The sequence below is a fragment of the Schistosoma haematobium genome, chromosome 1 (genome assembly GCF_000699445.3).
Source record: "Schistosoma haematobium chromosome 1, whole genome shotgun sequence".
In the NCBI taxonomy this organism is placed as follows: Eukaryota; Metazoa; Platyhelminthes; class Trematoda; order Strigeidida; family Schistosomatidae; genus Schistosoma; species Schistosoma haematobium.
Window position 1 is genome coordinate 89,366,831 of NC_067196.1, and position 25,739 is coordinate 89,392,569.

Genomic DNA, 25,739 nt, shown 5'->3' on the forward strand with positions numbered 1-25,739 from the left:
GGTCACTTACTCTCATTCTTTCTCTTTCTACTAGTGACTGACTGGATCATGAAGACGTCAACATCTGAGGGGAAGCATGGGATACAGTGGACAGCTATGATGACAATTATAATGGAACACATTACATTAACAACTATTACCACTAATAACGTCCGTCCAGTGCTTTCAGGTTTTCAATGGTGCTCTAACATCAATAGGCTCATGATCTCAAACAAAACCTCAATGATCTCCTCATCCTCATACCGATAATTATCATATGATCACTAGTGACTAGCTTCGTGAGGGAATTCTCGGAGTTCTAGTAAGAAGGCGTGACCAGTGGAGCTAATCTATGTCACGTAGAGACAGGTATCTACCTCAGTACAATGGAAGATGGTCGCGCAACTTCGTGGATTGTTTGAGGTTAGATATTAACACCGTTGGATGACGGCTCGGAAGTCTATAATTTAAGCATGCGCGCATGAGACCGAAGGCCCTGGGTTCAAATCACGCGAGCAAGATCGTGGATGCGCACTGTTGAGGAGTCCCATAATACTAGGACGGAACAGCCATCCAGACGTTACAGGTTTTCAATGGTGGTCTAACATCAATCGGTTCATGACCTCAAACAATAGTTATTGTTTGACTCCAAATTGATTATAGTACATAAAGTGATATACTTATTTTCATGGTAGCTTGTTACAAATTATAACAACTGATAATGAACTCTACACGTATGATAAACAGTACCGAGGTTTATAATTGGGAATGCGTTGAAAAAGAGCAAAATTATATTGTGATTTTTTGAATCAGATCATGAACCGATCAATGTTAGACTACCATTGAAAACCTGAAACATCTGGGTAGCTGCTCCGTCCTAATATGGGACTCCTCAGCAGTACACATCCACGATCTCGCCACGTAAGATTCGAACCCAGGATCTACCGGTCTCTCGCTCACTCGCTTAACTTCTAATTTCAACTAATCCATGAAATTGCTTGACCATCTACCATTTTACAGAGGTAGTTACCTGTCTCTACTCGACATGGATTAACTTCACTGGTTACAGTTTGTCACTAGAACTCCGAGAATTCCCTCACGAATCCAGTGACTACTGATCACATGATAATTATCAATATGAGATTGTAGAGATCATTAACTTTTAGATTGACATTATACATGTGATTGATTTCATTGTTAGTTAAATACAAAATTCTAACAAAATTCTTTTTTTTTTTATTCTCAATAGGCATAATTATTATAAAACAAAAGTATGCGTTTACTTACAGACATATATATACATATATTAACTTATATTACTTAAATAGAAAGAAATCATATCTGATTGACGTATAATGAATGAATTACCTATATGTATAGTAACTGCTTTATTATATTCTATTGTGTAGGCTAAAGATGATCAATTTTTTTTGTTTTTTCCTGTTCTTCTTTGTGCTACAACATAATTGTTTCCTTCATTAAAAAAAGAAGATTGACTTGACAACATATAACCATGAATAGAAAGTAAAATAATAATTCGAATGTGCATAAATTATCTCTAATCAATATGTAATACACACTTTTTAATGAATTGTATTATATATAAAATGAATCATTATTGGTTGTTGGTTCGTTCGTTTGTTTGTTTGTTTTTTTTCTGTTGACTGTAAAACATAAATTGGTTAGCAACAAGAATTATTTCATTATCAAAAAAACCCCCCCAAAAAAATTTTTTTTCGTTTTTTTGTTATTAGATAGATAAGGAAGAATAAAACATGGACAAACTTTCATTTACACCGGAATTATGGACAAAAATATTCATTGTAATCAATAGTTTATTTGTAGTAAGTAGTTTATTGTTTTTGCTTTTTTTGCTTCTCATTTCTTATCATTTTTTAGGTATTTAGTTTTATTATGTTTGCCTTAGGTATCAGTGCCTTAGATACATTACTTAAATATGGTACAATATTACAATTAGCACCACCAGCAATATATGGAACGGTTATATTTACTGGATTACTTGGTATGATAGCTGCAGCTGTTGGATTTTTTGGTTTATGGAAAAAAATGAAAATTATCGCCTTTGTGGTAAGTATATATATATATATATATATGTTATGTAATCATTTTCCTCTTTGATATTTAGCATATGATTAGTTTAGGTATAGCAACATTGGTTAATATATGTATTGGTATTGCAGCAGCAGCAACTCAAGATAAAGTTAGTTGATGAATACAATTATACTCTAATAGATCATTTTATAGTATAAAACAGATGCTCAACAATCATTACTCAGTTCTATTTCAAGTTATAATCAAAGTCAATATTCATCGGAATTCGATAAATTACATACTACTGTAGGTTATAGTTGAATGAAAAAAAACTATTATTTTATTATTATAGTTCTATTGTTGTGGAGCTAATTCATACAGAGATTTTAAAACGTATAACATGAAGATACCACCGTCTTGTAGAGTTGGTGAATTGACCTATGCAACAGTAAGTAAATAAATATTTATCAGTTATGTTCCATACCTTTTTTATGTTCCATAACATATATATGCTATGATGGTTCCATAGATTTATCGATTTTTTTTTTATCATTATCTGTTTACAATTCCTTCAATTGTGGGTACGAAGTAGATAGCTTGAGTTATTGTTAACTTTTGACCTGATTTACAAAGATCTGTATCAGCATCGACAATCAATAAACTAAAGGTTGAATCGGATTATGTAAAGTATTCATCAGTTATATGTTAAATATCAGATAGAATACTGAGTTAGAAAGTTATATCTACTGGGATATAAATTTGATTTGGTATTTCGTTTAGATAATATAATTAATTTTGTTGTAGTCATTCCCATTAACGTCAATTTGACCTAGTTTTTACTTAATTTAAATCATGCAATTCTCTATCAAATGGATTAGTATTTCAAGACAGTTATCTTAATTTTCTTATATTATCTCTTTCTAAACAATTGATATCTACTTGATGGTTTTTCAAAATATTTAATATCCGAAAAGGTTCTGTGGAGATCTTAGTAATTTTAATAGTCGAGATCATGAATCAATTGATGCTAGACGACCATGGAAAACCTGGAAGCACTGGACAGCCGTTTCGTCCTAGTATGGAACTCTTCAATAGTGCATATCCACGATCCAACTTCTCGAGATTAGAAACCAGGTCCCATCGGTCTCACATGAGAACGCTTAGCCTCTAGACTGCTGAGCCGGTATCTAACGGTGTTAATGTCTAACTTCAATTAATCCATGAAATTCAGCGACACATCCACCATTGTCTTTAGTTAGTTACTATCTCACAATTGACCCGGTTGAACTTTACTGGTTACTTTTTCTTAGTAGAACTCGATGAAATACCTGTTGAATCCATTCATTAGTGAGTATTTGTTGATTAGTATTAGAAAGGGTTTTGTGAATATCATAATAAGTCAATTGAAGCTAGAACACAATTGTACCCTCTATTTTCTACCGATTGTACAAATGTTCAAAACACTGTTCTGTATTTCGACTTCTGATTACTTCGATGATTAGCAGTAGAAAATGAAATAATTAAATGATTTGTATGAATATTTTTAGTAGACATTTTATCATGACATTTATATTAATGGTATTAAGATCTAATTAACTGAACTTTTATGATCCTGTATTGATTTATTTAGTTATTTTAACATATAGATATTGGTACAAGAAGGGACCAAATATATATATGTGCCACACAAATCTCATCCGATATGTGTGAGGGCTGTGATACTGACCGGGTGCCCAAACCGAAGCAGGAGGCCACATCCGGAGCCTTCGACCTGAAGGTCTGATCCACAAGGCAGTGGAACAACGTAAGGAGATGCAGTTCCATGGTAGCCGGTGACCAACGATTGGTTCCTACGCCATTTGTTCCCTCAGGATACTAGAGCCCATGTGAAGCATTGGTTTGGAATCAGGGTTTTCCAACCCCTCTAGGTGTACTCTCCATGTCCAACAACCCGGTTAAAGCGCCGGACATTCGCTCTTCGTCCTCTCATGTTTGTAAACAACACCCCCGCCACGAGGAGGCAGTGAGTAGGACTTCTCTGGCAGAGGCTATATACACGTGGCCATGTGAGAGCATTTCGAGAGGGAGAGCGGACTCTCCCCACTCTCAGCCGTACCAGGGCATTTGGGTGCGATCCCGTATTAGTTAGTCATTGATTATAAATCAATTAATTGGTATGTAATAATTAACTGGAAAAACTATCACTTGTTTAAACCGAATTCCTAAAATGACCTGTTAAAATAGAGTTGAATATTCATGTTTACAAAACCAGTAACTTAAATATAGTTTCTCAAAATATTGAAAATTCTCAAACTCTATTTTCATTATACCATGAGTTCTCTTCACTTCTAATGTATTAATGAGTGATCAATGAGTGATTTTGTGAATGCTTATATGTTGATATAACGGAGAAGAGTTGTACTTCAGATGGTTTACTTTAGTGAAATTTATGCTGATGACGTTAAAAAGTTCAGTAAAGGCTCCACAACTAAACTATCCAGCTCAGAGAATGAAATATGATTTAAAAAAAAGATATTTGCATACTGACTGAATTCAACTAATACAAGTATCCAATGTGAATATAATTGTTAACCGAATTAAACGTTTATAGCTAGTTATTTAAATTAGATTAAAATATACTTGTTAGTTTACTGTCTATTTTATGTATGTATGGATGTATTATTAGTGGCTTTAGTCGATATTATAATTCTGTTACAATATAGAATTCTCAACAAAAAGTATTTCAGATGGGTTTTGTGGATATTATAGTAATTTCAATGGTTAAGATCATGAGTCAGTTGAAGCTAGACCAACATGGAAAACCTGGAAGCACTGGGTTCGAACCTCGCAGGGGGCAAGGTTGTGGATGCGCACTGCTGTGGAGTCCCACAATAGGAAAAAAATATTTCAGCAAGTTTCCATTTCTTAATTCTTGATCGATCCATCCGATAAATACTAAGTGGTCTCCAGTTACATGTTAGCAGTCCAATTATTCGACATCTGAATAATGTATGTTCTTTTCGATACAGATTGCCAACAACCACGATGTCTTTGATTTGGATCTTTTGTAAGTTGTAGAACGAAATGTCGTAAATGTTTCACAAACACAGCTGAATAGACTATAAGACTAATAGGCATAATGATGTATTAAAACAAACAAGCAAAAAGAGATCTTGTTGAAATATCCAAGTGGTTGGAACAGTTAGGCTCAGATATTGAAGCAAGTGAAATTTAGCGTTTAGTTCTAGTTATGTTTCATATCAAATCCTTATTACATCTCATATGAATTGAAACCAGCCTTCATATGATTGTGATCTATTCTTGTTAAAGTAAATTCATATCAAACAGACTAAATTCAGCATTAAATCTTCTTTCTCATATTGATCTAACATAATTTTCATTCAATTTTACAGATATAAGTAAATCTGAAAGTTGACGAATTATTAAGGTGTCCTTGTTTAAACTTACAGCAATTTTACTGTACTGTAACATCTTTTAAGTTTGTTTTTTTAAACTTTTTTTGATTGAGACCACCATTGAAAACCTGGAAGCACTTTATGGCTGTTTCGTCCCATTGTGGGACTCCTCAGTGGTAAGTACTCACGATCCCGCTCATGGGGCTTGAACCCAGGACCTTCGGACTGGCGTACGAACTCATTACAATTGAACATGTCACAATCAACTATTTTTAACGAAACTTCAATAGGTCTTATCGATACGTTATGTATTCAGTCATCTTTTATTTGTCTTTATAATCATACCAAATGATTTCAACTTACCTATGGTTAGATGTTCTTTGTTAGTGTTTTTGATTTTTATTTTTATTGAAGAAGAGAGAAGGTAATTCAGTGAAGAAAATTTTCTTTTCGGCGATTTTATTCATTCAAACTGTACAATTGTATTATAACCAATTTTATTCGCTCCAACAGTGTTCTATAGTAAGATAGAAAAGTGTTAATTAACCCAACTTTTCTGACAATGTACAATACTAAAGAGGGCTTCTGGTGACTCGGAGTGACAGGAATTCATTAGATGTTCCATAATTGATCTTTTGACTAACATATAAAGGTAGTATGTATCATCAATCGAGATTGATATACCTGGAGGTAGAAAGTTAAGAAGATCAAACAAAAGAGAATGAGAATGATTGGTATGGAAACGAAAGAACAATAAAGTCTAAGATGATTGACTGATATTTCACAAATGAAATATTTACTGTATGGTTCTTAGATCTTACTAAGACATTCTATAATTTTGCATTCGAATACATTTGATTGTCCCCATTTGTCTTCTCCTTTAATACAGTAGTATGGTAAAATAAATGTCTTTCTTAGTGAAACGATATAATACCATGGAGCTAAAATACAGTTTCTATGAGACAACATTTTATCAAAGTGTTCATCATTTGATTCATTATTCAATAGCTGTTTGTTTTGACTACGTTCAACTCAGTCGTATTTCCTTCTTAGTGATCAGTTTACTGAGTTAGATTGAAATAGATCAGACTCTAATATTGAGGTCAGATAGTTACTTCTTATTCAGAAGATCATAACATTTAACACTGAGTTTTCTTCAACATTTCATGAAGAACAATTGTAGTGAAGGAGAACACTGGTGAGGACGACACCGTAGAGTTACTTGGTAAAATAGAAAAATCATACTATAATACCCAATTCACAAAATGTTCAATAATTGTCTCGGACTTCATTGTTCTTGTATTTCTATACTAATTGCATTTTATTCCCGTTCCTCCTTTCTTGGTCTTCCCAATCTTCTGCTGCCAGACATTACATTCCTGACTCGCATCATATACTACATATATCAATATAAGTAGCACGCACCACACAATGTCTAGTTCTTTTGTCTAATCAGTTTTATTACCTACATATAACTTATCAAATTTCCCTTTAAGCTTTTTTCTTATATTTACAGGGTTGTATTGAAGAAGTAACTGGCTTTGCACAAAGTTATACAACTATATTAATAGCTTTATGTTTTATCACAGCTATACTTCAAGGTGCCTATTTGGGTATTTCAATATGGATGATTCGTAAATCGGATGATGGAGTAGCTTTCGCTGCATAAACATTGTATTGAAGAAGAAAAAAAACGTTTCATTTCGTTTTGGTTTAAACAATTCAAAAACAGACTTCATTTCTAAGAAGATACCATTCACTACTTAATGAATTCACTGAAGATAATAAAGAAAAACACAAAAATATCACTTTTTTTTTATTCTCATTCGATATTGATTCTGACACCTTTTCTAGGCTGAACACATTCATAGCGGGTTGATTGTTTCTTAGTAAAAACAAAAAAAAACACAACAACAACTGGTCTTATCAACAATAAATGTAAAATGGATGTTATTTATTATTCTATCTATCAATCTACCGATGACTGAATACTATTATCATTGACTATATCATTACTACATATTCAGTGAGTCTTGATAAATACTGTGTCATTAGTATTTCTAAGTTGTCATAGTAACCATATGTAACCATTTGATTGAAAATAGCTTTTAATATATATGAATCTAAGAGAATTACCGAACATATCGATCAGGGCTTTTTTTCAAATGTTTTCTGTGACATATTTATCATTTCTATTTACTTTTATTTTCTCTGGTTAACGTTTTATTTTCTAACGAGTTAGTTTTTCTACTGGGATAGGGTTGCTAACTCCATACCCAATCCTTCTCGTTTATCTAAGCTTAGGATTGGCAGTAATCTTGGAGAGACTCCAAGCAGAGTTATTTCTACTTTCAGTATAATAAGTTTAGCATATATTGTCTTATAACTCCGTCTGGAGCCCCTCTGGCTCTACTGCCGGTCCCAAGACCTGATAAAGGAGGAGGGTTGGGCATGGGGTTAACGACTCTATCCTAGTAAAAAAATAACTAACTTGCTAAAAATAAAACGCTAACCAGAAAAATGTATTGTCTTATATTTGATGAAAGTCGAAAAATGAACATTAAAGTAAATTATGATAACGTAAGTGTTTACGTTGTTACTAATTGATTTTTATATAAACGTGTTATGAAGAATTTTTCAGTATTATCACATGATTAATTGAAGTGTTAGGCTTTCTAAATAAACAATACAGAAGTGTATTTCATTGAGATGTAACATGTTTAATTGATCTCATTGAGAATATGTTATGGTTTGATGAAGTTTTATAAATTTAGAAGAAACTTCTTGATGATTAAGATAGAATTATATGTGAGTAATTGATTTTTGATTCGTTCAATGATTCTTAGAAGTATTGAGTAATTGTTAGGTTTGAAGCTATAACGAGTTCACTTAGTCGGCGAACGAGAACAAAGACTTAGTGACCAAAGACCAGTAAGCTAGCTATTGATGCGTTCCAGCCCCTCTAACTAGAGGGAGAAGTTTAAGCTTGGAATGGGGAAGTATGTTCTGCAAGCAGCCAAAAACGAGCGATAACAACAAACGCAATTCAAAACGTATATATACAGCAGAAAACCGTCCTTGGGGAGAGGTATCAAATAGGATACTAAAAAACACAACGAACCAATAGCATTTAAAATATTTTCCAGTAGGAAATACGACATGAAGGTGACAAGATAGCCTTTGGCCCGAAAACAAAGCAACTCAAATTTTCTAAATAAATTACAAAATTAGGTCCTTTTCCAAGTGAATTCTTGGGATCTAACGTCCCCAACAGATATCCAACACATAGTATTAACACCCTTTCACATCGTATTAGTTAAGTTGAATTTTCATGATCTGTTAATTATATAAGAGTAGCATACGTATTCAAAATTGTTATCTGTGAAATTAATAATAAGTACTTTGTAGGAGAGGCAAAGTGAAAATAAGATAATAAGACTATTAAACGGCTTACGTAAGATTGGGATAAGAAATTAAAATGGTTTTGATGTCTATTCTTATGGCTTCTAATATATGTAAGAGTCGGATTCTGAAACGATCGGGTAAATTCGGTTGGATTTTATAACTTTAAACGCTGAACTTTAATCTATGTGATAATCAGTATCAACCAGATGCACCAAGATAGAGTTTGTTATTACGCCTTTTTTGTCTTTTGGTCAACCATATAGGGTAATGTTCAGAAATATGATGATGCATTTGTTTACTTGTGAGCCTAGTATAACTAGCTATGTAGGAGTAGTTTAAATTGTAAATACACGTAGAGGCAGAGGAACTAGGCAACTCATCTTTATTTTGTGAAATCATTATTAACCAACTGAAGAAAGTAGGATATTTGCTTGCCGTATTGAATGTACGTTCTAAAGCGTTTTGTATACGTGGATTTACTATTTCACTGACCATATCATCTTTGAAATGTGATTAATTATTATTATTATTATTATTGGCTTTATTCAGTGTTATATTTCTGGTACAACATAGAGTTCTCAATACAAAGTATTTCAACAAGTTTCCATTTCTTAATTCTTGATCGATCCATGCCAGTTAAATGTTATCAGTTCAAAAATCGATATCTAAATAATGTATGTTCTTTTCGATACAGATTGCCAACAACCACGATGTCTTTGATTAGGATCTTTAGTAAGTTGTAGAACGAAATGTCGTAAATGTTTCGCAAACTCATCTGAATAGACTATGAGGCTAATAGGCATAATGATGTATTAAAACAAACAAGCAAAAAGAGATCTTGTTGAAATATCCAGATGACTGAAACAGTTACGCCCAGATATTCAAGCAGCTGCCTTCGGATATAGTTAAATAGATAATCGTTCATATCTCGTAACTGTGTCTTATTTCATTCTCGTTACGTTTCGACCAAATGGGTTTTACGTGTGTTAAACCAATTTTGAATCTATCATTAAGAAGAAAACAGGCTTAAATACTGTCAATCTAAAACTGTCAATTTCAATAACAATTTAACATTAACAAATGGATAAAGTAAAATAAATGAAAAGGAAACTAACTTGTGATGTGTGCAAATTTAAAGTGAGTCATTACATATGCCAGACAATAAAAATCAGATTTTTTGAGCAAATTAAAAAAAAGAAATTCTTTATTTATCAATGTATTCTGATCAGTAGTAGTCGTAATAGCAGTGGTTGCAGTAGTAGTAGTAGTAGTAGTAGTAGTAGTAGTAGTAGTAGTAGTAGTACACAATAGAATATATGAGCACTGAAAGCCCTGGGTTCGAGTCCCGCGTGTGGGATCGTGGATGCGCACTGCTGAGGAGTCCCACAATAGGACGAAACGGCTGTCTATTGATTCCAGGTTTTCTATAGTGGTCTAACATCAATCGGTTCATGATCTCAATCAAAAACTTATTTAAGTTTGACCTTTCATAGTTCAACTGAACAAACATGACAAAGTCAAACCTACGTCAACTTAGTGATCAAACAATAGTTTCTCAACGATTGTCACTCAATTTAAGACATGAAAATTTGAGTCAGTGCAGTGTTGTCTTTCTGTGAAAATTTATTTAAATCTTAGGCATCCAAAGAATATATAGCAAAGAAGCATTTTAACAATACATGTATCAATACCAATGTTGGTCTTGATAGTTTCAAATAAATTAGGCATTGGGTATATCTCAATGAGTAGAAACATTGTATTTCTGAAGGCGTTTCGTAACTTATTGTAAGCTACTTCTTGAGGGTGACTACATAACTAACCTAAATTAATACAAGTTTGAATAGTACCAAGGAAAAAACGAGGAATAATTTTAGTACAATCAAAAGCATAATATGTTCGAACATGTCAATGTCAAGTTATTCTTGGTCAAAGTGACTTTGTGTGACCTGTCATTGTATTAATTTGTGTGTCAGAGTGTGTATATGAAAAATGTATGCATTTGTAAAATCACGTTAGTGGGGTTAAAATTAGGTGTGAAAATTAATAAGGTCAGATGCTTTTATTGGAATATATAGTTCAGGTTGGATGAATATTCAGGCCAACCACCAGCATTCTCCATCCAACTTTCCAGTTCTTTCCAGTCGCTATTCATCATTTTCATGTCTGCTCCCAATTCCCGACGCAGTGTGTTCGTCGGCGTTTCTCTTTTTTTGTTTCCCTTCAAAATTTCAAGATAGCGCCTACCTCGTGATGCAGTTTGATGATTTCTTCAATGTTTGTCCTATCCTCTTCGAACGTCTTTTCCTAATTTCTACTTTAGTTGGAAGTTGGTTTATGCTAACCCACAGTAGTCTGTTGCTGATGTTAACCTGCCATGTAAATAATTGCCACATAGGAAATATTTCGTTAGTATTAATCAGTAATTTAAAACGTTTGAAAATATTTCAAATATATTCTGCGTCACCTTTTATCAAAGCCTTCTTTAGCTAAGTCAACTTCTAAATAACTCTTAGTTAACACCAATTCATAAGTTTTAATACTTCAATATTCGATAATCTATCATTTTGAATGTATAAAAGCAACATGATAGAACACATATGTTCTTATTGGGTTATTTAGTTCAGTTCCAACCGGGAATTTTGCTGATCACAATTTTTATCACATGTAAATATGATATTTTAGTGGCCCGACATTTTGAAGTCAATTAGAGTGCACTATGTTGTCGACGGGCTCACCATTTTAGTGGCTACTTATTTATATGTCAATTAGATCGGACAATGTTGTTGACGGGCTCACCAGTTTAGTGACCCGGGATCTGACTCCATTTTGATTGCTTTTGATTACTATTAAGATACATATATTTTAAATCCTCGTAAATAATTATCGACTTAGATCGGTTAAGTGAATAACCGAATTAAATAAGCCAAATACGAGAATGAATTTCCCAATACAGTATATTCTAAATATTCATACTGAATAACTTTGAATAATGAAAGCTTAAAAAACTCAGTTACAACAACGTGTACCATTTGACTTATAATTCCTTATAACATAATGGAGAACGTTTAATTATGAGTTTATATCACGAACTGACTACGGTCATATAATTGCTGAAATCCAGGAATCTCTGAACACTTGCTTCGTTGTCGTGCAATACATCTTTTCAGTGTAGTTTCTTCATGTCACCAACTATACGATCCAGAAGCTTTGATTTCATCGTCGAATTTATTGCTGCTAGTTTAACCATATATTACCTAGATAGAATAGCTGTGCTCGAATCGCATTGCACATTACAATGGCAATTGAGTGTTTGTGTCTTGTAGATCTTCTTGGTTACTTTACCTAAACAGCAATGAAGAACTGAAGCACGTGAGCCTTTTGACTCTATGAAAAAAACACATTGAAGGTTTGACATATTTACAAGAACATCAGAATGACAATTGGTTCGAGTGACAATAATTATCTTCCACTTTGGAAATCAGTCACGCAATTTGTCTTCAAGAAGTACATCGCATCAGACTGGACTTAATATAGTTTTGGTTGCTAAGTCAAATTTAACTTCGGGCTAGTTACGATAATTCAGTAATTTAATTAGCAATACGCATTTATCAAGTTTCTCATCACCTCCCTTTTTATTTCATTCCAGTCATTTATTGGCTCCAACCAACTAAGTTTTGATAATAGTCCACAAAGTATTCAGCAACTGGTTACAAAGACACAGAAATTTTATCATATGCTCTATGAATAGTTGGGTATATATGAGAATCCTATCATAATAAAGGGTTGGAGTTCAACCAGGTCTGTTGTGAAATATCAGCTCACTGAAGACCATGGTGGACGGTGGCGCGATTTCGTGGATTGGTTGAAGTTAGACATTAACACCGTTAGATGCCGGCTCAGTGTTCTAATGGTCAAACCCTCTCTCGCGAGATTGATAGATCCTGGGTTCGAATCCAGCGGGGTGCGGGATCGTGGATGTGCGCAACTGAGGAGTCCCATACCAGGACGAAACGGCCGTCCAGTGCTTCCGGGTTTTCCATGGTGATCTAGCTTCAATTGACTCATGATTTCAATTATTGAAATTACTAATATTACTTAAATGATTTGTGACAATAAATATAATTTGAATTATATCATACAGAAATATCAACAATATTTATGCTTGAAGTGAAAAACAAGCTGAACATCATCTTTCTTTTTGTTGAAATGCTCAGAAAGCATGATGGAATTCTGGAAAGATTGATTTATAAAAACCCTTCCATGAATGACTGGATATCAGGTATCTATAGATGGGTCCTTAATGGTATGGAGAAAAAATGAATGACATCTCTTGTCATAAGAATCTTATAACTTTGTAGTTCCGAACCATTTAAGAATAATACCCATTGAAAATTGATATCTATCGATCCATAGTTTATGCAGCAAGCATTGAGTTTGTTAAACATTGTTTCCATATGAATAATGTAATCTTGCTATCCATCTATTATAGACACTATTCCTATCCCCTTGGGAAAAGTAAGACAAAGGTATTGAAACGTTGAGTGATTAGACTCAGTTTTCCAAGAAACAAGCACCCAGGCTTCGTGCTAGTCATCACTTTTCAGAAAGTCATGTCAACTATCGGTGTAATTTGATCGGTAGTACTAAAGGACTAGACAAATATACAGTTGGTTTACAATCAGTGATCAATCGATTGTGTATCTAAACTATCGGAATTTATTTATTATCATTAATTGGGTATAAAAATACCAGTAAACAAAAGACCTACAAAAACCTTGCCATAATTCTTCTATTTAAATTTATTAAGGTATACAATTGTCGGTTCAAATCCCGTAGTGGTAGAGGTAGTAAGAGTATAAGCAGTAATCGCGAAGATTAGGGTTTGGAGATGTTATTTAAAGAGTATAATCCAGTGAAATAAATTTGGAAAGAGGAAAAAAGGGACATGAAGAATTCAGAAGATTAGAATTTGGGAGAACACAATGAATGGACGCACCTAAGCTATTGCAAACGATTTTGAGCCATGTCATTCAGGGTCTCTAACCATTGGTTACTATCATCTCGTGGTCCCCAACCAGGTAGTCTACACCTACCAACATGACCCAGACCACTTGTCAGTGACTTCATGGACTTGTGCCATGTTTTGGTTTGGCCGCCCCTAGCTTTCTTCCAACCTACTCCTATACCACTGAACATCGCACGTCGAGGCAGTTGGTCGTTGGGCATACGTAACACGTGTCCCAGCCATCTCAACTGATGTAGTAAACTTAAACTGTCTAATTCTTACTGTTACTGTTGTTGTCAGTTAAATACCCTTGTGTTTCAGTTATGATCTATACTCTTGTGAATATTTCTTATTAATGTCTTATCATTCTATAAAATGCATAACCTGCGATCAGATATTTGATCTGATTTGTTATTATATTACTTAATTAATAACTTCCCATTCGATTCTTCAAATTTAGATCTAAATCAATGTTCCAAATGAATAACCAACTTTATAGTAAATACTCCTTAAATTGCTGTATGTGAACATGGAATGATTTGTAAAATGAAAGTGTTAGTGCTGAAATGATTAATATTCAATGATAATTGAAATTCATATCACTTTCCACAGTAAATAATCTTCGACTAAATACTTTATATACTGTGTAGCCACATTACTTACACTTCTTGAACCATAAAATATCCTTTTACATTCTGAATGTAATCTCACAATTTCATTTAAACGTATGAAGATCATGTTCCAGTGTCTTCGAAGGATATGTTGTTGAAACAAGTAAAAAACGGTTGAATTCTAAGAGTCAGGGATTCTCATAAGAACTCCGGAAATTTCCTCTCGAATCCAGTCAGTAGTGAACAATTCATGATTTCGTTGACTTTCCCCAATATTCCATTATTGAGTTAAAATAGCGAATACAGTACGGATGTTGAGATCATAAACATCAAGCTCTCATTGATGGTTATTCATCTATCATTGTTGTTAACTGAAACTATTTTACTAAGAATACGATTTCAGTCGATAAATGAAATATGATTAACATATCAGTAATGAATACGTTTTGTGAAGATGAGATCATTGCCTTCAATTCATTCATGCCTGGTCCTATGTTGTGGAATATGACTGCTGTTAGTCACTGACGTCCAGCATATAATACGGCTCAATCTTAACAATGAGAAAAGTTACCTGTCTGAATAAAACAACACACAAAATGGAATAACATTGGCTTCATTCATTGATCTGTGGCGAATACAACGTGTAAATCAATCTAATCTCCATTAAACTTCAACTCAATGAAAAACTATGAATCGTTCGTATCCCATCAGTATTGAGGTCAGATCATTGTGATATCAAGTTGAAAATGCTACTTAATTTCAATAAGTATCTAAGTTCAATTGTAACAATTTATAAATAAATAAGTGTCTTTGTTTTATATTCAACAGTCGTACACTGTAAAATGAAGAATTATCTATTCAACAGTTGGTTTACTTACATACTTCATGCTTGTCACTCCCAATGGAGCATAGGCCGCCAACTAGTATTCTCCAACCCACTCTGTCCTGAGCCTTCCTTTCTAGTACTATTCAATTGTTGTTCATTCCTTTCATATCTGTCTCCATTTCTTGGCGTAATACGTTCTTTGGTCTTCCTCTTCTCCTTTAGCCTTGAGAATTCCAAGTGAAAGCATTATCTATTGAAGAGATTGGTCTACCTAGAATTAAATCAATACAAAACAGGTTAATCAACCACTCACCGATCAGTCCTCATTGACCTATGCAACATGTTTCTATTTCCTCAATTTCATCACTAATCAAGTGTAGTATTGAATTGATGATTATTGTGATCATTCAAAACCACAATACATAATCAAAGAATTAGATTCCTTTTACTAGTCACATGTATTGCACCATATAGAATTAGTGAAAAATAAGCATACAATCATGTTTTGCATAATGAATTACAACAATGATTATCTACATAATACATAACAGTATGCATATCAATCTATCAAAAGCCTATTGACATTTGTTATGCGTAGGCTAAACTCACTCATTCATTTCATCTTCTTTTACTCAAATACAGGTTCATTGGCAATTCATCAACAAAAAATGACATAATCAGCAGGTATGCAGTTTAATTAAAAGTCAATTTCGAATGGAATAATCAAAATAGAAAGGGGTTTCCGTATGAAATTCATCAACAAGAATAGAGATTTCCTGAACACAACAAAACTCTTGTGGCAATTCCCCTACAAGATCATCATCCAGTTCAAAATCATGTATTTGTCAATAGTTGGACGATATTCAACAAAATTGTTCGTTTTCTTCAATTGCCTTTTTATTGTAAGCGATAATTTCTATTGATTTGTTTCTCTGTTGTTCTATTCATTTCATTCTTTATGATGCAATATAGACAATTGGCAGTATTGTGGTTGCATTCGGCATGAAACTACCAACCAATTTATTTGGATATAAGAGGATTTTACAAGCAACTACACCACCCATCTTCCTAACTGCTACTTTCTCAGGAACTCTTGGTATATTAGCTGCATGCATCGGAATATTAGCAATATTGAGTGAAAGAAACATGATCATGTATCTGGTAACCATTGAAATATTAATGCATATGCATATGCATTTTTATCCAACTTTTACGTTTAGCATCTATGTACTTTGACCATTGTAATAATTATGGAAATAGGCATAGCGTTGACATCCTCTTTAATGAAAGATCAAGTTAGTTCATGTCTGACATTGTACGTTGACTTCTAATTACTTTCACGTAAACAGTTCTTCACTGAAGCTCATCGTTCGTTAAATACGAATGTTAAACAATATTGGACAAATCTTCGTTATCAAATAGAATTTGATGATTTACAAACAACAGTAAGTAAATAAAACATCGGTAAATGTGTTAACTCTCTAAATACAGTTCCGTTGTTGTGGGGCTTATTCATCCAACGATTATCCACATATTAAACAACTTATACCGATTTCATGCTTGTCTGGAATAAAACCATATTCACTGGTAAGTAAATATTTGATTGTTGTAAAACACTCTAATTGCATATGAACCCATTGAAAGCTTCCAATTCTGAAGGGAGTTTCAACACTGAATAGGTAAATGTCTGAGGAAATGTTTGACGTAACATCTCTGCATGTTATTGTTAACAAATATAAAGCGATATCCGTGCTATAATAAACCAAGATATGTCCAAGGCTTGAAATATCCAGTTAATTTATTCAAAAGTATACATTTTACACTATGATTTAACATGCTTCCTACATATTCTTAACACATTCTATTCACAACAAATTGATTGGTCATATCTACGTAGTGAATTACTACTCTTCTCACAATTCACCTAGAACACATGACCAATGCATATTTGTAACGTTCAGTCTCAAGTTCACAGATGCTGAAAATTTACATCCTGAGATTCTCAATTCCTTGTTACATATACTTGTCATGTTAACGTTGTTCTATCCATCTTAACTTGATTTTGTGTATATTCAAATAAATATACTAGGACGGAAAGGCCTTCCAGTGCTTTCACCTTTCTAATGGTGATCTAACATTGGTCGATTCATGATCTCAATCAGAACTCAAGCATCTGCACAACTGTATACTGAAAATAAATTTACGTGAATTTATGAAGTAGGATACAGAATGAACACTGAAGAACAAGACACCTTGATTGCATGGAAGTTAATGTAAAAACACGTCTAAGAATATTGTGCAGAGAGATTTCATAGCAGTCCATAAGTTCCATTGAGTTCACATGTTGGCAATCGAAACAACATAGAAACGTCATTTGAATTAAGTATATCTAATGGAAAATTGTATAATTTCGGAATAAATTTATGGAAGATTGAGAATAGAACTATTTGAGATTTTGGTCATTTCGAAAGAACAAATGGATTATGTGTATATATTTGCAATACTGGAAGATGTTCACCAAGATACTCATCCATTCTGCCCTAGTTTCTTAATGGAAAACTGTATGTGGACAGTTAAAATGTTTCGTTCTAGTAAGAAACAGATGGTTGTCTTATTTTCGTTAGTTGTCTAATTAAATTCAGTTCATCATGTAAACTACGAAAATGAGGCTGTCTCAATACTTTCCGTAGATTTCCTTCAACAATACTAGATTTTGTGGCATACTTATCAGTTTACTGTTGGTTTAGTGTTGTAGAAGTAGCTATTGTCCTAAGTTGGAAGTTGCATACATCCAAAGCGATTCCATTTGCTGATCACTCTAAGGCTTATGTCATTTATATCGTAATGTCTGCTTTTCAAAGAAGGACCACATTTATCAATCTGGTCATTGAAAAACCTCCACCGAATCACATTATTAACATAGTCGATACAGATGGATCAGTTATGTGAACACAGCACCACACGTTTCAAAGGAAATACATTTTTTGTTTGATGTATAGAAATATTTAATTAAGAATGAATGAACATTACTTGACTTTTGGATGCAGTGCTCATATCTTACTCAATACACCTTCATAAGGAAGGATGATTAACTTGTTGTATAGATAGCTTCCAATGAATCATTTCATGCAAACTAAATTCCACAAATCACATTCAACATTTTCATCTCAAGCTTACCAGTTATTCGTCATTCACTCACTGCTTTCCATGTTTCGTAGACGAATATTGAAATCAACCAAACAACCAAACATCGTTCTCTATGGTCAGATAGATGGTTGATTCACTTGTTTTGAATATTACATGGTACTAAACATTTGTTTCTTCACAACTATTCATAATTAATTAACACTATATAGTTTCTTTATTTAACATACACAGGGATGCATTGATGCATTGAATGGATTTGTACAATATTACAAAAACATTCTGATCTATTTATGCTTCAGTTTTGGAATAATTCATGGTATCTACTTGGTGTTCTCAGTTGTGATGGTTTGTAAATCTAAACATGGAAACATTCGATCTACACAAACCTCTTGTTGAAATGAAACGAAGACTACTGATGAGGATTGAATCTCGGCCGAAATTTCGCATGAATAACACTTAATTATTGTTGATAAAATACCATTACACTTTTACATAACACTTGTTTCATCAATTTGTAATTCATACATTTCATTTATGTAATAAATCGCATTAAGATTACAGAGTTACTTGGTGAAATTTAAAAACCATAGTCTAACACTTTATTTGCAAAACGTTCATTATTTGTTTCAGACTTTATTGTTCCTGCATTACCATACCAATTGTTTTCTATTCCCGTCCTTGCCTTCTTGATCTTCTCAATCTTCTGTTGCCAGACATTCTCTTTCTGACTCGCGTTGTATACTACTTATGTCGTTATAAGTAGCACACACCATAAAACTCGTATAAATTATAATAGCTTCATCTGTACACCTATTAAAGACTGAAATATATTTTACTGTAATGATAGAATTAAACTGATAGGATGGATTCACTGATGGTAATCAGTAGTTGTGATAGCAAATATCATAATATATGGGGCCTGCTTGAGTATCTGGGCTGCCTGTTCCTGACATCTAGATATTGACTGTAATATCCAAAACTATCCAATTCATACTCTTACTTAAGAACTTACTCTTGTTACCCCCATGAATTAGCATAGGTCACCTATCAAGATTCTCCAACCAACGTTTGCACTGAAAATTCTGAGTTTGATGTTGGCTTGCAGACAGTTGTTTAGCGTTCCATATGTCCTTCAATTGTACGAATACTACACTTACTTTGCCAATCCTCGTCTTTACGCCCTCATTGGATCCTCACTGTTCATCGACCATACTGACCACGTAAGTGAATCATCCCACATCTTCCAGTGTTTCTCCATCAAGTGTGATTTTATTGATTATCCTTGTGTTGTATATAGGGATCTTGGTTTTCCTCTTTTGTATGTCGAGGCATACTGATATAGAGGCTGCTGCTACATTGGCTGTCTTCTCAAGCATTTGTTTATGTGTATGGTATAGAGGAAGTTCATTAGACAACAATACTACTCAAAAGAACTGTTGGAAAATGATTCGATAAACCATAAGCTTTTGTTTGATCCATGGTTCACTATCATTCCCCTTTTTTATTCCAAAGCTATTTTAGGTCTGCCTTTTTTAATATTCACAATATTTAGTTCATGCTTTCTGTCATGTCAAGTGAAAAGTTAGGAATTTCCCAGATTAATTTTATTTGTTTTGAATTCATTCTATCTCAGAGACCTTATTTAGCTCCTCTGAAACAAAATCAGCAAGAAATTTGCTGTCAGTTAAGTAATCTGTGAAGTGGATTGAAAACAAATAAGCAACCGTATAATTTGTAAATGTTTGAGGAACAGATAGTGCTGTGATATCTCAGAATGAAACGATTGTCGTCTAAATTCTTAAAAAGGTGTACATAACCTATAAACCAACTATTAAAGGATTATTTGAATTTATCTACTAGCCACCATCATGTCCATCAGGTTTAGTAGAATCATGAAACAATATCTGCCAACAAATAGCTAGGTTATAGTTCAGGTCAAATCTTCGTTTTCAACTAAATTTTAAAGTACTTTCATACTCACTGAATCCCAAAAATATTTGTATGCATAGATATCAGGTCTTCCTTCAATTCCTTGGAGATGACTGTGTTCTCACTATGTCTGTTGAAGTAAAATATCCCCAAGTGCTTCATCGGCATCTGGAAAACTCTGAAGACACTCCAGATAGGTTAAGAGCATACAATTACCTCTCCTCATTGCTTAAATCTAGCTGTGGGGTTAGACAGTGTTTTCAAATCCCAAACTTCCTCTTCATCTCTGCCGTCAATGACCTCCTAAAGAACACGATGGATGGATGGATGGATGGATGGATGTACCTTGAATCTTCAAAATGTGAATTATTCTTGGACAGTGGCTGAGATGTTATCAGTTTTTTGTACTGGAAGTGAGGGACACACTTGGGTTGAGACATCCAGTCATTTTAAATGAGCATTTTCTACTTCGCCATTAGCCTTTAGTGAAATGAAAACAATATAAAAATATACTTTGATGGTTTGTAATCGACGCGAATGAGGGATGACAATACTGCTAATGATTGGAGAGATTTCACAGGTTGAAATCATGAGTCATTTGAAGTTAGACCACCATGGAAAACCTGGAAGCACTGGACGGCCGTTCCGTTCTAGTATGGGACACCTCAGTAGTGAGCATCCACGATCCAGCGCCCCACGGGATTTGAACCCAGAACCTACTGGTTTCGCGCGCGAGCACTTAAGCACTATACCACTGAGCCGACCGGCATCCAACACTGGTAATGTCTAACTTCAACCAATCCACGAAGTTGCGAAGTTGGAGAGATTATTTAAAAAGGAATGGTCACACCAGCCACACGAATTATGGTAGGAATCAAACTCTTTTTCAGTATTATATGTATATTCTGATGTTTTGATATTTGTGAAGTAAAATGTGTGGTGAAATGTATGGTGAATGTGCAATATATTTGCTCCATTATTCTTCATTTCCTCCTTATACGTTAGATTTTTCTTTATCCAATGTACTACTTATGGTGCGCACTGTTGAGGAGTCCCACGCTAGGGCGAAACAGCTGTCCAGTGCTCTCACGTTTTCGATAGTGATCTAACGTTGATCCATTCATGATTTTAATGAAATTCAACAATCTCGACAACCCTTTATTAATAATTAATAATTATTATTATTCAGTTACTCATTTCATTCTGAGCATATTGAGTAGTTATTATCCGTTGATGTGTGGTATTTCCAAATACTTATATGTACCTGTCACATTCAACTAATTTATCATCCTGATTTTATCCGTTTGACGCTTTGAAGAGTTACCTTTGATTCTTTCGCAGTTATTGGCGATATATGTAGTTTTGAATCCGGTTAAACTGAGATCTGTATACTGGGTTATCGTTATATTCCTTTAAGGTATGATTTAATAAATTATGAACATTCAGAAAGAAAGACAACAAACAACAAAGATCAACTTGTTAGAATCTATCCAGTTCAATCATCATCGAACCCACTTGATTCCCTGAAACACAAGATTTTCATCATATACCTAAATCGGTAAGCATTACAATAGTCAAAACAACCAAGTACCACACACAAACATCAATAACAATAAATCATATTGGTGAGATTATAATTTATGGTCGACCCTTGAGCGACGCTAAATTGGTCTTGAGTGTGTCCACTTAATAACTAAAACCAATGTGTGTGGCGATTAGAATTATGATTTACAGTTGATGGTTAGTGTTAAGAATTAGATTTCGGGTTTTCATCACGAACTGACATCAGCTTCAATGCCAAAACTCTATTTAGTCAAATGGATGGGTGAATTTCATTAAAAATTCGTTTATTCGTTACCAGATATACAATCATTTTTCTGATGATTCCATAGACCAACTATTGCAATCAATGACGAGAAGATGGAAATACCTCTTAATATGCAAACCATGAGAGAGAACAGTGGTACTGCTCCGTGTAAAATTTCACGTTATTATTTCAATACGTTCTCTGATTTAATTCCATTTTATTCCATAGATAAGCCGAACTCCATCAAATATCTTGATAACATAGATAAGAATGAAGTGGGCAAATCAAGAGGAATACAGAAGCGTCACTTACTACAAGCAAACAGTTGTATAGCATGAAAAGCGCTTCCAATTGTTTTGTGAGAATGTTTAGTTCATATTTGTCAGTTTGATGATAATGGATCGACTATAAGAGAATGTTGACAGATATTCGATTTTAGTACTGAAATGTTATGATAGATGATGTGTGATTTGTCATAAAATATGCGACTAATTATCTTCATTCTAACTGAGATGCGTCAATGTAGTAAATAGTTGTGATGTGTGTGTAATGTTTGTTTTTCTATAACTGGAATCATGCATATTACAGCTATTTTCATCGTTTTGTTTTCCATGATGTCAATTCAAATGATGGTGGAACATTTACTGTTGTTGTTTGATGAATGTATTTGCGTTTACTTCTATGTGTGTATATACTACTAAGTAGAGAAGTGATTTCTATTTTTATATTTCACATGAGTATTCTCATGTATACGAGTGTTCAAATGAAATGAATCAGTTGATTTAATTTGTTATAACAGTAGTATAGAATATTGTAATCTCAATGGTGAAGCAAAAGTAACCGTTGACAATGATCAAGTGTATTTTATTGGCGAGAATAATCAGAAAATAAGTGAATTATTCCACACTATGTGATATACTCATGAATAAAAAGTTGTATTCACGAGGTTTTATCTCATTACAGGCTTCTTGTTCAAATCATTCATGAAATTCTGATTTTATTGGAATATCATTTCGTTATTTTGGATTGGTTTCAACAATGTAACAGAAGCTTTTGTGAAAATATCCTCAGAAAAGGTGATCCATAGTAATACAAGCTGCACTCGAGAACATCACATTGTTTGGGATATCTATTTCTGTCTACTCTTTACAGAAAAAATAGGTAGACGCTTTGATTTTCATGTACATAACATACTATACAACGCGAAGATAAAAAGAAACTTTCATGAGAACGAACGGTGTATAATATGGTTAAACAGTACGGCTTTCTACTGCTTAAGACATATCCTTATCTGAGCTATCAAATGGGAATCTAGCAAAATCATCTGAATTCTTTGAGAATGAAATCAGCTCATCTTGTTCAGTCACAGTTAACTGCCATATAAACAGATATCCCAAATTATTGTGATGTACATTTACAGCTTGTGTTCTTCAATGTTATTTTGGTCAATCATCTGAATCTATTTTGAACTATGTCGCCATGATATTGACTGAAGAGTTACCTGTCATAATTGAGGAAATACTGTTGAACTTACTGAGTATCCAACCACTCACAATGTCGATGTAAACGCTGTATAATGCATATGAATAGGAAGGATAATGAGTGGAATGTTGGAAATAAACCAATTTCAGTCTATGCCATTCCGACAAATTTATGTCTAATTCATTTTCACATGATTTTAATAGACAGCTAAATTACTTTTAATTACCGTGACTTGAATGAGTGACACTAAATCGCAGTCATCATTATGAAATGAATAAACATACATACAACACAATTTTACCTACTTACAATGACAAGTTGTATACTTTTGAATTTGATAATAAAATGAAGCCGAACCATAGTGACAATGATAATGTTGATGATGTGATTCATTAGTGCTTCTGAATTAAGTAAGTTAACTTTGTGTTGTGCATGAATTTCTATTAGAAATGCACAGTACAATGAATAAATTAATTCAGATGAATCCCAATTAATTTTACTATTTCACTTGATATTCTGTGAAAATTCACATTGAAAGTGAAAGATACATTGACTCACATTTATTACCAGTACATACAGCATACACAATATCATCATCTCAGTGAACAATATTGAAATGTTATTGTCAAGTGAATCTTGGACTAAAATATTCATCCTGTGCAATTGTAGTTTTGTAGTAAGTATCATTACATGTGTTCTCCCCATATGGTTATTCATTTCATCTTATTTATACAATCCAGGTATTCGGTGTTGTTCTGTTAACACTCGGAATTCAACCACAAATCACATTAAATCAATTCAGAACTATACTACAAAATGCGAAACCAGAGATCTTCCTGGTTGTCAGTATCTCAGGTGGTCTCGATGTACTAGGATCATTTGTTGGCATTTATGGACACTCGAAGAAACAGAAAGTGATCATATATATGGTAAGTGATATGTTCAATATGGACAAGTGTATTTCACTCATACCTCTGTTCAGAACATTTTCGTTTTGTTTATCGTGACTTGTGTGTGGATCGGAATGGCATTTAAAGTAGCTTTAACGGAAGACAGGGTTTGTTTGATATAAACTGAACCTAATATATCGTGACACACTGATCTTCATATCATTATAGTTCCTTAATTTAGTTAATAGCTCGCTGAGTTCTACTGTTAAAGAATATGAGAAACGAGTTGATTATCACATGGAGTTTGATGAATTACAAAAAAGTGTAATTTATAATCAAATCCAAAATTCTGATGACTTCTCTATAGTTTTACTGCTGTGGAGCAAACTCGGAGAATGATTATCGACATCCACAATATACTAGGTCAGTACTAACACCTGATTCATGTAAATACGACAGATTCGCATATCCTAAAGTAAGTCAATATTTTTGCAAATTTTTAACCAATTAAATTACCTGATTTCATCACTTTAACAATCCGCATAGAATATTCACTTTTGTATTAACTTACGGTTCACAACCAAATACTGAATGTTCAGCTCACTCACTAGGAACATGTTGAGTCAACTGTCATGTGGAATAATTTTATTTATTGAGTAGAATTTCAACCGCGTTTTAAGAACATTTGTTAACATGTTGCTAAGTGATTTCCAATATAGGATTCATCGAATAATGCTATTCATCTAGGCAAATACAATCATCTTGATTACGTGGTTTTCGTTGACACACATGAATATTTAAAAGAGTTCCACATTTGAAGATTAGGTGACATTAAATCCATTGAAGTTGTTGTCATTACTGACACTTCTGTTCCTCTCATCAGCACACTATAACTCAATCATATTAGTAAGTGACTAGTGGTAAAATCAAAACCATTAACTCAAACTCACCGAACTGCTCTACCGACACAACAATAGACTGTTGTCTGTGACAAGACAGTTCTGCATTGTTCTCAGTCTTATTCTCATTCACAACAACATCACAGTCTAATCACTTTCACTACGCTTCACATTTCAATTATCCATGTAGATTTATTGAATGAATGATAAACACTTCATTGTAATTCCTTATTCACTTTTTCTCATCATTTCATCAAAGGGATGTGTATCAGCGATAATTGAATATACACA

The 25,739-nt window shown here is 33.5% G+C and overlaps 2 protein-coding genes across 5 annotated transcripts in view; both read left to right on the forward strand.

The window, feature by feature from the left end:
• Positions 1-1,615: 1,615 nt before the first annotated feature.
• On the forward strand, positions 1,616-19,004 carry MS3_00002410 (uncharacterized protein). Of its 4 annotated transcripts, none has more exons than XM_012943467.3 (7): positions 1,616-1,660; positions 1,734-1,823; positions 1,879-2,067; positions 2,126-2,200; positions 2,245-2,337; positions 2,384-2,479; positions 6,964-10,055. In XM_012943467.3, exons 2-7 carry the CDS (start codon positions 1,755-1,757, stop codon positions 7,114-7,116), a joined length of 675 nt encoding a protein of 224 aa, XP_012798921.3. In that variant the 5' UTR covers positions 1,616-1,660; positions 1,734-1,754; the 3' UTR covers positions 7,117-10,055. The 4 variants fall into 4 exon arrangements, with proteins under 4 accessions (XP_012798921.3, XP_051075471.1, XP_051075470.1 ...); XM_051209985.1 differs by lacking the exons at positions 1,616-1,660; positions 1,734-1,823; positions 1,879-2,067; ... (2 more) ...; positions 2,384-2,479; positions 6,964-10,055 and adding exons at positions 15,856-15,978; positions 16,027-16,196; positions 16,267-16,455; ... (2 more) ...; positions 16,786-16,881; positions 18,673-19,004; XM_051209986.1 differs by lacking the exons at positions 1,616-1,660; positions 1,734-1,823; positions 1,879-2,067; ... (2 more) ...; positions 2,384-2,479; positions 6,964-10,055 and adding exons at positions 15,925-15,978; positions 16,027-16,196; positions 16,267-16,455; ... (2 more) ...; positions 16,786-16,881; positions 18,673-19,004.
• Positions 19,005-24,151: 5,147 nt separating this feature from the next.
• The window catches only part of MS3_00002411 (uncharacterized protein), a 39,534-nt gene continuing 37,946 nt past the window's right edge, over positions 24,152-25,739 (forward strand). Inside the window, exons 1-5 of the mRNA XM_051209987.1 lie at positions 24,152-24,335; positions 24,400-24,588; positions 24,642-24,716; positions 24,778-24,873; positions 24,917-25,024. Of these exons, the coding sequence (XP_051075473.1) occupies positions 24,276-24,335; positions 24,400-24,588; positions 24,642-24,716; positions 24,778-24,873; positions 24,917-25,024 (528 nt within the window). The 5' untranslated portion in view covers positions 24,152-24,275. The remainder of the gene's footprint in view (positions 24,336-24,399; positions 24,589-24,641; positions 24,717-24,777; positions 24,874-24,916; positions 25,025-25,739) is intronic.

Excerpts from the sequence above, each read along its gene's own strand:
- MS3_00002410 (XM_051209986.1), top strand. The coding sequence starts at position 16,041 with ATGAAATTCATCAACAAGAATAGAGATTTCCTGAACACAACAAAACTC. Across the intron at positions 16,456-16,514 it reads GAAACATGATCATGTATCTG|CATCTATGTACTTTGACCAT; the intron begins GTAACCATTGAA and ends TTTTACGTTTAG. Across the intron at positions 16,740-16,785 it reads TTGATGATTTACAAACAACA|TTCCGTTGTTGTGGGGCTTA; the intron begins GTAAGTAAATAA and ends CTCTAAATACAG.